The sequence below is a fragment of the Bombyx mandarina genome, chromosome 03, assembly GCF_030267445.1.
Source record: "Bombyx mandarina strain Sakado chromosome 03, ASM3026744v2".
NCBI lineage: Eukaryota > Metazoa > Arthropoda > Insecta > Lepidoptera > Bombycidae > Bombyx > Bombyx mandarina.
In genome coordinates, this window is record NC_143210.1 from 10,908,077 (window position 1) to 10,921,080 (window position 13,004).

The 13,004-nt window shown below is 34.5% G+C and overlaps 2 protein-coding genes across 3 annotated transcripts in view; one reads left to right on the forward strand and one right to left on the reverse strand.

The window, feature by feature from the left end:
* The first annotated feature begins 562 nt into the window (after positions 1 to 562).
* ArgRS (arginine--tRNA ligase-like protein) lies at positions 563 to 3,194 on the forward strand. Its single transcript, XM_028173466.2, has one exon. The coding sequence runs from the start codon at positions 1,035 to 1,037 to the stop codon at positions 3,084 to 3,086; it is 2,052 nt and encodes a 683-aa protein (XP_028029267.2). The 5' UTR covers positions 563 to 1,034; the 3' UTR covers positions 3,087 to 3,194.
* The window catches only part of LOC114242320 (monocyte to macrophage differentiation factor), a 32,091-nt gene continuing 22,268 nt past the window's right edge, over positions 3,182 to 13,004 (reverse strand). For both annotated transcript variants that reach the window (XM_028173434.2, XM_028173433.2), the window contains exon 4: positions 3,182 to 9,177. In XM_028173434.2, the coding sequence (XP_028029235.1) occupies positions 8,989 to 9,177 (189 nt within the window). In that variant the 3' untranslated portion in view covers positions 3,182 to 8,988. The remainder of the gene's footprint in view (positions 9,178 to 13,004) is intronic.

Sequence of the window (13,004 nt, forward strand, 5' to 3'; positions counted from 1 at the left end):
CCCCACTCTGAACGAATATTAAATATTTTATTATGTATTACTTAGACATTTTTGTCCACCTTGAGATTTCATTGATCTTGTTACATGTCTCTGCAAAATTGACTTACTTATATTAAATTGCTTATCTATTTCAACTAAAGACTTATTCCCAATTTCGCTTCGAATAAACCAGATTTTTACCAACAAATTTAAAAAATATTGTTATAACTACATAGACAACCCTACAAACCTGTACCTATTTATATTTAGGTCGTTTCCATTTCACGTATTCTCATCCCAATTGACCCCTTTTTCGTTGTTATTTATACCTAAGACGTCCCCAATATCCCCAAAAACAACAGATTTTTACATGTATTTTTATTTAATCAAATACATTAAAACCAATAACAACTGAGACTTACCTTTAATATATATGCTGGTTCAAACACTAAATAACGTTTATAAATCATAGTCGTCTTCTATTATTATCAAATAAATAAAAGAGAGCAAAGTTTCTAGCACTAAAATAATTACCACCACAGGAAGTTAGTTTGCAACGCGATTTTTTATAAGTCAGCAGCTATTATCATGCATATTCAGAGTTGTTTCGTGAACTTTCAACATTCTACTATTAAACTACAAAAAATGGAAGATTTTGCAACGAATATAAAACTTATATTGAGCGTCGAAAGATTTTCCCGGTTTTTTCCCGATTCGCCTCTCAATCCCTAATCGCCCCATTTTACCGGTACCGAAGAAGTATGTTTTGTGTGCATAAATTGGTTCTTGAAAATCTACCGTCTAAATTAGTAACTAAAACCCAAATTACCTGCTAGTTTGCTACCTGTCATTCGATCATAATGTCATTGTCACTTGTTGGAAAGCTCGAAGACTTCAGAAAATAAACCGAACCATAAAAAATCTATTATAAAGGTGGCAAATAACCAACCAACTGAAACATATGCTTCCAATAATAATAAATGAACTCGTTTAAATTGATAAAAATCACAAAATACTAGTGCTAAAACTGTAAACTATAGTTGCTACGTATAAAAATGACGGATATGAACGAAAAGAGGTTAGAAGAGCGAACCACCAGGGCCGAAAAAGAAGCCCGGGCTATCGAAGAAGAGCTAGAGAAATTAAGTAAAGGTGATCTTAGCTATGTCGGGAATCCAGAATTGGATAAGCTGCTGACCGAAAACGAAAAGCTCAAACATCGTCTCGCTATTCTTGAAAATGCCATAAAAGTAGAGACCGAATCTTCAGCGGCGATCAAGAAGGAAGCTAAAAAACGCACATTACCAATGCTTGTAACAGATACTAAGTCTGTTGAAAGTAATTTTTGCATATTAGAAGAACTGAAAAATCTTTTTGAAGTTGCCATTACCAATGCCTATCCAGATTTAGAGAATCCACCCATCGCACTGACGTTGTCAGGTAACAATCCTAAATTTGGAGATTATCAATGTAATTCTGCCATGGCCATAGCTCAGTTATTGAAGGCTAACAATGTAAAGACAAATCCCCGAGAAGTAGCTAATAACATACTAAACAAAACTCCAACATCACCAATAGTGCAAAGAATTGAAGTAGCTGGAGCAGGTTTCTTAAATATTCACTTGAATAAAGAATTTGTTGAACATGTTTTAAGTAGTATTTTAAAATCAGGCATCCAACCACCTGCAGTAAAGAAAGAAAAAGTTATTGTAGACTTTTCATCACCAAATATTGCAAAAGAAATGCATGTTGGCCATTTAAGGTCTACCATCATCGGTGACAGTATTTGTAGAGTGTTAGAATTTTTAAATAATGATGTGGTTAGGTTGAACCATTTGGGTGACTGGGGCACTCAGTTTGGAATGTTGATTGCTCATTTGCAAGATAAGTATCCAGATTTTAAAACAAAATCACCCCCAATATCTGATTTACAAGCATTTTATAAAGAGTCAAAGAAGAGATTTGATGAAGATGAAGAATTTAAAAAGCGAGCCTATTCATGTGTAGTACAGCTGCAGTCTCATCAACCAGATTACATTACAGCATGGAAATTGATCTGTGAAGTATCTCGCCAAGAATTTCAGAAGATCTATGATCGGCTTGATATCAAAATCATAGACAGAGGTGAATCATTTTATCAAGACCGAATGGATGCTGTTGTACAGTTTTTAAAAGGAAAGGGCTTCCTAGAGGAAGATGAAGGAAGACTTATTATGTGGGGTAGTGAAAAACGTGAAGGCATACCGTTGACAGTTGTAAAATCTGATGGAGGTTACACATATGATACATCTGATATGGCTGCTATAAAGCACAGGGTTGATGAGGAGAAAGCTAACCGTTTCATTTATGTAACCGATGTAGGCCAATACACTCATTTTATGACCATAGATGCCTGTGCAAGACGAGCTGGTATTCTCAAAGACGACCAGAGAGTTGAGCATGTTGGATTTGGTGTTGTTTTGGGAGAAGATAAGAAAAAATTTAAAACTAGGTCTGGTGATACCATAAAACTAATAGAGTTACTGGATGAAGGCCTGAAAAGGTCTTTAGACAAGCTAGTCGAAAAGGGGCGTGATAAAGTGCTTAGTTCTGAGGAACTCAAGAGAGCTCAGGAAGCTGTAGCTTATGGCTGCATCAAGTATGCAGATCTATCACACAACCGAATTAATGATTATATATTTTCATTTGACAAAATGCTCGACGACAAGGGCAATACTGCTGTCTATTTATTGTATGCATTGACTCGCATTAGATCGATTGCAAGGAATGCTCAGATATCATTAGATTCATTATTGGCAGAAGTCGATAGGATTGGATTGAAACTCACACATGAATCAGAGTGGAAGCTTGGAAAAACTCTGCTTAGGTTCCCTGAAGTCATATTGAAAGTATCTGGTGATTTGTACTTACATAGTTTATGTGAATATTTGTATGAAATATCCTCTGCTTTCACAGAATTTTATGATAAATGCTTCTGTATTGAAAAGGATAAGGAAGGAAAGATTGTCAAGATAATTTATGAAAGATTAATGCTATGCGAAATCACAGCAAGAGTAATGGAAAAATCACTAGAAATTTTAGGAATCAAAACTGTATCAAAAATGTAGTGTTTTTTAAATTTTAATAGTTGTGTTTTAAATTTACTATTTAAATACCAAGTCATTATTTGTTGTATTGATTGTAATCAACAATAAAACAGCAATTTGTTTGTAAAACGTTTATTTACTGAGTTCCCAAAAACCTCTACAAAACTATACCAGGGCCCATAATCAGTGGTAATATTAATTAAATTACATTAAAACTTCATTAAAAATTATGACAACCACTTGATAGAATACTGAGAATCTAATCTATAAGACAGTAATATTTTTTATAAACAATGTTATACTGAGGAGGTCCATGGTCCAATAGCCATGTTATATATCATGGTATATAACAGTCCTGTTATGTTTACTATTATAAAATATTTTGTAGCAATTCCTAAATTCTTATCAAAGGAAAAACAGTACAACTCTAAATTATATAATTTTTATGTAATATGTCATATTATAATACTTAGCCAAAATAAATTGAAAATTTTTAAAGAAAGAACCCACGCAAAAACGTTTTAATTAAAGTAAGGAAGAACACTAATCGCAATAACATTATTTATAACATCAGAAAAACTGAAAACATATCGACGTGCGAAAGTCTATTTGGTTTAAGCGACATTTTTACATCTTTTTTTTATTTATTGCTTAGATGGGTGGACGAGCTCACAGCCCACCTGGTGTTAAGTGGTTACTGGAGCCCATAGACATCTACAACGTAGATGCCACCATCCACCACCTTGAGATATAAGTTCTAAGGTCTCAAGTATAGTTACAACGGCTGCCCTACCCTTCAAACCGAAACGCATTACTGCTTCACGGCAGAAATAGGCAGGGTGGTGGTATCTACCCGCGCGGACTCACAAGAGGCCATACCACCAGTAAAAAATCTGTACAAGAGAGCCACCTAGAGTTTAAAATTTGGAAAAAATATCATGGGGATAAATGGGATAAACATATTTGAAGTTCAATTAAAAACATCGAATTGTTGATACTAATACCAAATAGAACGGACCATTTATTACAAAGATCAATATCACGTAATAAGCAAAATGTTGCTTAAACCAAATAGCCATTAACACGACACGACGACATGATGAAATTTTATCATGCAAGTTTCATGTTCAGTTTCTAGTTAGCATTAATCACTATTACCAAAGAACTTAAAGATTTTCTATCAGAGGACTGAATGCCCTTTTTGTATACTGACGCAGAATATGAGGTTTTCCTTTATGAGATTCTTTAAATCTTAAAATTACATTTACTCATTCTACATCTCAATAGCATCTCAGATGCGCTGCCTGAATCGCTTACGTTACTCCATCGTATAAGTCAAGGATAGTACGTAAGCACTGGTATGAGCAATTAAAATCCAATCGCCACTGAAAACGGATCTTATTTTCTAAATAATTCTAAATATAAATTTCTATAGAAGTATCTTTGGAAATGTTATTAAAGGTTTGTTTAAATTTTTGGTCTTGAATGTCTTTTTTACAATCTTATTGCACTGTGGGAACTTAAATTGAATCTTCACTGGTTTATGCTTATCGTATTTTACAAAGGAACTTAAATTATGCGTTATCACCAGAAGCAAATCCTAGAGCATTTCGTTGAGATTTGAAGCGTCCATAGCCTATCTACGATCAAACAACTGTGCGACTCTTGTTCGAGTAACATTTTTTTTTTTCAAATTCCTCATGGAAATTACGTAATCGGAAAAGAAAATCCAGTAACAAAGAATTTTCAACTCCTTATGTATTTTATTGTATAAATACAACATACCTTTCTAACGTCTATAAAAATTGTTAAATGTCATTGGGTATTAAAATCTGATGACGACAATTAAATTTTATATACTTCAAAATGTTTTGCTTAAAAACCGTGAAAGTCAAAAAAGAAGAAGGAAATGATGATGTAGACGAGCTTCCATTGACAAACTTATAACTAGAGATTGCATGGAAGGCAAAACGTTTTGTCCTAAATTGTTATCAGACTTTGTTTTGTGGAGCCAAATATATATTTTTCATATGATGGAGAGTATGCCACCCTAAAAGTGTCCAAAATCTCTTAAATTTGATTGAAACAAAATCAAGAAACTTCATATCTAAATTTATAATACAAGTCAGTAATAAAATATTCAAATTTTTGTTTTTTTGTTTTATATTTTGTTATATATTGTAAGTTTTGAATCAATCAAAGAAATTGTGACCATCAATACAATCATTTAATGATTTTTTCCATTCAAAATAACAATAAAAACATATAGTTACCTAAAGAAGATCCACATCTCGACAAGACTACATAATATATATAGCAATTTGGATTACTTTCCATGAATATACTTTGTCCATGGATGAACGAATGTGTGCTACAAAAGTGGCACGTTTTATGAAACATTATGTATCGAATAAACACCATATATTGGAATAGAACATTTTCTTGGTCCGTGACCACGACAAATGTAGAATATTCGAAAAGTCGTCAATAATGACAGTCAAATAGCAAAATTAAATCGTACACAGTTTTAATTGTTACTAAATTGGACATTATTGTATTAATGTATTTACTTTACTTATATAATATCTCTAGTGTCATTCCAGGAAGAAAATAATTTTAAATTAACTATGCGCGGCATAAGTTTGCTCTATTACCTTCAATTAAAAAAAAAAACGGTACAGTATTAAGGTGTTCAATCGAAGGACCCTAATAGTATCCGGGACGTTATAGCTAAAACTTGATCATAACAATGCCACACTTACAACTATATTTTCACTGCAGACAGAACGAACACTTACACTTAAAAACATTAAAACTAGATACATTTTAATTATACTTTTAATGATTTCCATACATCGCTTTCGATTAACAGAAGACGTAAAACCAATTCTATGTTCAAAATAATTGTGCATCCTTGTCTTTTACCCTGTTAAAACTTACGAAATCCAATATAGTACATGCGTTCAAAACAATTTTATTCTGTAATTTTCTTAAAATTTTGTATAAAATAAAGGGTTTTCTCACCAAAAAAAAAAACATTAAAATGATATTCTTTTGTAACATATAGATTGACTAGAAAATGTTCAAAAAAAAACAATATGTTTTGTAATAGTATCAGTAGGCTAAGTGTCCCAAAATTAAACAATTTTCACGTTTCATCTACATGGCAATTTTTATAGCGTGAAACGATTGAAGGCCAGACTATAGATGTATCAAAATTATACATTTTTATTATTCCACAATGTCTAAAAATAAAACAAGGGCCGAATTTATGACAAAAAAAATACATTTTTTGTTCCGCCAAACAATTACAAATAGATACATATATAGATGCCATGATTCTGTCGTTTAGATCTAAAGGTCAAATGTGGGCAATATCTACACAATGAACGCGGCGGACAACGATCCGTCCATAGATTATACACTAATGACCTAGCCATCAACGGATGTACCAGTGACATGTTTCACTTTCGATAGTCAACCATTGTGTGATACTTTCCGAAGAACAATGCACTGTTTTAGAATTGTTTCTTTACTTTATCGAGCAGGTCAGCGGTGTTAAGACCTGACTACAATAATGAAAATTACATTTTGTTAGCGAAGATGAAAGACTGACACTTTGAAAACGACATAAAATTTCGGTTTGCATCATCGACGCTATTGTTATGAATCTGTATTTTACTATACGAGGCAATAATAGTTATACATACATAATTCTAGGGAGATTTTTTTGCTATTCACTTCAGTGATTGAGCAAACCGTAATATAAAATTGGGACGTAAATTTAACAAAATAGCTTGGAACATATTTAATTCTACAGAATAGTACATTAAACTAACTACATAGACTAAAACCGGAGAAAACACTTCGACATGTATAAATATTAAACAGAGTTCCGTAATATAGGTATAAGATAGAATATAAACATCTCTAAAAATTCCTAAACATTTTAATAGTTAATCTAAAAAGTATTGGATTGGTCGCGAGATTCCGAAATACTACAGAACTACAACAATATTATTTAATAACATTATTCTACAAAATATACATATACATCTTCGAACGTTTGGCCGAGCGCAGAACCAGCCAGTACCTAACCTAACCCAACAAGTTAGTCCCAAAGAGTTTGATAACAACAACCATAATACATTAATTAATAATATACTTTTTATTCTAAGAGTATTTCTTTCATGAGAATATTTTTTGTATATTCGGATGATCCGTAATAATTTGTTAATTTGGAATACATTAAACTCTGGGAGGTGTTCACGATGCGTGAACTAAATCTTACCTTAAAATCATCCTAATAAAATATTTTAAAACTTTCACTACGAAATAGCACGTTGCAGTATTGAAATCCACTCTCGTTAAATTGCAAGAGGTCATAAATTAGTTACATTTTACTGCATTATGGCACTTTACCGGCAAAGGCGTACATAGGCGTAGATTTTTTTTATTGCTTAGATGGGAGGACGAGTTCACAGCCCACCCGGTGTTAAGTGGTTACAGGAGCCCATAGTCATCTACAACGTAAATGCGCCACCCACCTTGAGATATAAGTTCTAAGATCTCAGTACAATTACTACGGCTGCCCCACCCTTCAAACCGAAACGCATTACTGCTTCACGGCAGCTATAGGCAGGGCGGTGGTACCTACCCGCGCGGACTCACAAAACGTCCTACCACCAGACTTAAATACATTCGCTATATAAATAGATACGCTACATCTTAGTGTATTTACGAATACATATTTCTGGATAACAACGCCATAAGGTTAAGTTTACTAGTTAAGGTTACGCTGAAATAGCCTCTCAAGGCTTAGGTAGGAAAAAAATCCCAAGGACAGGCCAAAAAACGTCACACAGCAAATTCGACGTTACGAATCCGAATCTTTCTGAAGATTTATTTCGTCAAACGAAAACGCGCAACGTGCCGTGCAAACGTGCATCTTATATTTCGTAGTGATGTCAGTTTCTAGTCTAACCGAATGTCTACCTCGTTTTTACGTATTTTTGGCGAAACGCAGATGCCCAATGAACCGTAGCTGCGACATCTACATTACACATCATCACAAATAATTAGACACGTCTCAAAGGCGCAGTGAACATAGCTGCGCATACAACGGATCTGCCATTTTGCGGACATTCTGTCTAGGGAATTACTCGTTCTGTGACCTCGCATGAAAATAGAATTAGAGAGCTTTAATTGAAATTCAAGGTCGGGAGAGATTCTAAGGCAGCGGTCAGGGAACCGGGGTAAATTACCCCAAATGGGGTAAAATAAACTTTGGGTAGTAAAAATGAAACTTTTGTGAGTAAAAAAAATAGACTTTTTGGCGGGAACGCGAGGAGTGAAGTTGTGTGATTTGTTTTATTTTGTCTATTTAGTGTTTCTTCGGGTTTAAATGTGTAATAATGGTAGTTTATTAACTGTTTAATATCTGTGAAACTGCAAAAATGTGGGAAACTGAAACAAAGCCGCTGGACGTAACTTCTCGAGATCCTCCAAAAAGTCCACTGAAAAAATCTTAGTAAATGACCACCACTTTACTGAGATTATATTTCATCCCATTTCATTTCATTTAATTTCATCCCTTTTGATTAATGTTTCAAATTAATCATCTTCATTTCATTTCACTCCATAATATCATTTTTCATAAAAATATGAATATAAATTAAAATAAGACATGACTTAAAGGTCTCAGTTACCCGGTCATAAAATCACTTAAAAAAAAGTAAAAAATATAATAATATATTGAAGTGAAACTTCTTTAAAATCGTTAAATTTTTAGTTATTCTTTTCTTTTCAAAATTATCATGGGCGCTATAATATGAAAGATAATAAAAAGAAGCGATTTCGTTTGTTTTTTGTTATGTAATACTTAAAAAAGTTCCCCGACCGCTGTTTTAAGGGGATGCAGTATTCATTGCGATTTTAACTCAGGGAAGAGATGGCGTAAGATGGCTAGGTAGTGTACCGTGGCTGCGAGGGCGACGAACACGTGCCATATGGCGTGAGCGAAGGGTATCCGCCCGTCAGACTTGAAGAAGAACACGCCCATGAGGTAGAGAATGCCGCCGAGCTTCAGATCGCACATTGCAGGAAACTGGTGCTGCAAAAGAAATAAAACCATTAACCTTTTTTACTGGTGGTAGGACCTCTTGTGAGTCCGCACGGGTAGGTACCACCACCCTGCCTATTTCTGCCGTGAAGCAGTAATGCGTTTCGGCTTGAAGGGTGGGGTAGGCATTGTAACTATACTTGGGACCTAAGAACTTATATCTCAAGGTGTGTGGCGCATTTACGTCGTAGATGTCTATGGGCTCCAGTAACCATTTAACACCAGTTGGGCTGTGAGCTCGTCCACCAATATACGCAATAAAAAAAAAACACTTGCCAGAAATTTTCTGATGGAGCAGACGAACGCTTACGAACATCTTCAACAGATTATCCTATTGTGAACGACTTAACAAATTGCTTTGAATAGCCCCAGCCCATTAAAGATATTTACCCAATCAAGTTTCAATGAAAACGTGGTTTTTATTTATCGAGCTCATACACGAAACAACGTGAATTTTGGGTAGCAAAATTCATGTTGTGAGACACCTTGAGACATGAGGTCGAAGCCTCAGTTATCTTGTATAACGGCTGACACAGTTTCCAAAATAAAATGCACAACTGGTTCGTGGCCAAGACTGTGGCACCCAGACATGCTGATTTTTGTTTAAGTCTATTTTATTTTTAAATTTATTTTTCTATTATACATTTAATTTTTTCTATTAATAGCAACAATTATAAGGTTATGAACATTATTAAACCCCGTGAAAAAGTTGCACGAAATATTATGTTGCATCTTGCAACAATGGCTGTAAGACATTCAAAACCCTTCTATAAAGATTATGAAATAGCTGACGTAAATATAATTCGAGGCAGTATATTATGTATTATACAATAGCATTCACGTGTGACGTCTATTTCCAAACACACCAAGTAAGTAAGTATGTAAGTAAGGGTGGAGTCGGAGCACACCTATGTTTATGTGACGCGCCAAAAGGAATTGTTTGAAAATTAAGGAAATTGAAAGGTACACATATCTACCAAAAAAATATATGCGAAAGAGGTGACAGGTTTATAGTCAGGCAAGTAAATAAATATGAGTTAGGTTAAGTCGAAAAAGAATGTATGCACAGACATTACTATCCATAGAGTACATTAATTATACGTTCTCGTTGACGAGTTCTGTTTAAAACGAGGTTTGGAGGACCTTCGTCTTGAACAGTTAGTTTTAAAGTGAATTTGAAAAAAATAAAAATTAAAAAAAAGTTATTCGGAGTTTCATTTAGACTTTGATCGGACACGAATATATAAAAATACATAATCCGCTATAATTTAGGCCGATTGCAGAAATATCAGGGAAACGTATGATTGAATTATTCAAAGCGCCGATACACTCGCGAGGTAACACACAACGCATCGAGTACAAAGTACACCGAAACGGGTTTGTGATTATTCCGTGTGCTTATCTACTTGACCTTTTCAATAGAAACTTTGTTACAGATAAAGTCGTTGCGTAAATGAATGACAAAATAGATTTTTTAGTATAAGCAGATTAGTCGGCTTTTTAAACTTAACCATCTCCTATACTAACAATAGGAACTCAACTTTCGCTACCAAATAGATCAATCTCGCGATCCACCTGGTTCTAAGTGGTTATCGGAGCCCACAGACATCAACAACGTAAATGCCGCGACTCATGCGAGACATGTGTAAGATCTCAGTTTTTACCGTACAACGGCCGCCCCGCCCTTCAAACCGAAACGCATTACTGCTTCACGGCAAAAATAGGCAGGGTGGTGGTACCTACCCTTGCGGCCTCAAAAGATCTTTTACCACTGGTAGGAAGGCACGCAATGATGCGAATATTTATGGGTTGAAATCTTATTAAATACTTTTAATTCATTATTTTAAGCAATGTATGTTCGACTTCAACACTATTAACTTGCGTTGTGGTTGAAATTGACGACTAATATCAGATAGTAAAAATGAAACCGGAATACCGGAACGTTGCATAATGAGTGACGGGTGACGTCACCCGCGTGTTTCAATTCACGGGATAGACAGCGGTTGTTTTGTTTCCAAAACAATCGTCTTCAATCTCATATCTGAAGGTGAATGACGGTATGAGACGTGTACGTATTCCATTCAACAACAGGGTGTCAAGCTCGGGCCGATTGTACAGTCACTAATGAAAATGTTTCCATGAATACAAGTCTATTTTTAATTTTATCTATTGTAAAATCAGCTATACGTCATAATCTTCATAAAAACAGCTTTGAAACTAATAGTTATTCAAATCATGTATTTTTATCTTTAAATTATGTTTGTAATATCTGATTACAAAGTAAATTTGTACGTAATATATTAAGTATACTTGAAACATATTATAGTACAGAGCACGGCGCTAGTATGCAGCCCATAGACAAAGTTCACTGAGTTTCTCGCCGGATCTTCTCAGCGGGTTGAAATTTCGAACCGGTAGACTCTACGAAGCACTGGTCTTGCTAGGTTTTAGTTTTAGCAAATTCTCTCAGATTGAGCCCCTTAGACTACCAGCGAATAAGTAGGAAAAAAAGTAGTATGCAATATTAACATAAAAGTTATTATAACCTTCTCAAACCCAAGCAAGCGGAATAAAGTGTTGATTTGTTTAGTAATTTTCATGTCTTATTTACTAATTATCATTCCGTCGAAGTTTCAAGTTTGTATGCACTTTTTCAAAATGCATTCCAAAAATCCAAGTTTTTAGTGCATCTCCGTTCTTTTAAATAGAACATTAAGACATGCGAGTCCCCGCAACAACCAAGTCAATGTATGGAATTTTTATGTGTTATCATGCTTTCTACTACCACTGATATTTGTCTTTAGCACCGTCCATTAGATGGATAACATTCTTAGAACAAAGAAGTAATAATAAAAAAAAAAAACAACGACAATCTCTATGCAAGAACATTATTATCTTTTAGAAAACGAAGATACGTCGAATGCGGCGCGCATGCGTCTTAGTTTAACGTAACAGGAATTCCGAATAGTAAATTATAATTGACGTTTTCGACTGAAGAAGTTGTCGTGGCCCAAAGGATAAGACGTCCGGTGCATTCGTATCTAGCGATGCACCGGTGTTCGAATCCCAGCAATAAAAAATATATACATATAAAAAGGCAAGATTACGTATGTATATTTATGTATACGCTTGTCTGTAATTCATGCGCTCACGTGCACAAACGCCGAACGCCCGTTACGGAAACCCAATCCGGGAAACATGCACGAAATGAAATCTATAATAACAGGTTACGTCAGTTTTAAAAATAAAGAAAAGGTGAATGCGTGCCAAGGAGCTAAGTGCCTACGATATTGGATGGCGAGTGACAGGCGATTCGGAGTTTATTTTTTAACTAAATACAGGGTGCGACAAAATCTTTCTCGAGCCCTAAAAATGACAATAAACTAATTTGTAACGTAATTTAAAAACGAACGTTTTTTAAATTAGCTAATCATAAATAAAATTGATTTACTTTTTTTTTATTGACCATGTAGGCAGACGGCCCGTCTGATGGTGAGTGGTTACCGTCGCCCATTGACTTCAGCAATGCCAGGGGCAGAGCCAAGCCGCTACCTATCTATTATTCGCAATGTAAGACAAAATTGCGTATGTCACTGTTAATGTATTGACTTGTTAATGTAAGCTGTTGGGACTGCGAATCAGCGAGTCCACTACTCAATTTACTATTAGGTACAACCTACTTTTTGGAAACACTTTCAATACAGGAGATATACTTAAAAATCAATTTATGTAATTTAATAAAAATGCTCAATTAAAAATATTCTTAGTTTCGTTTCATTTCGTATTTGTTTTATTGTTTTTTTTTTATCGCTTAGGTG

Coding starts and splice junctions, on each gene's coding strand:
- ArgRS (XM_028173466.2), top strand. CDS start 1,035: ATGACGGATATGAACGAAAAGAGGTTAGAAGAGCGAACCACCAGGGCC.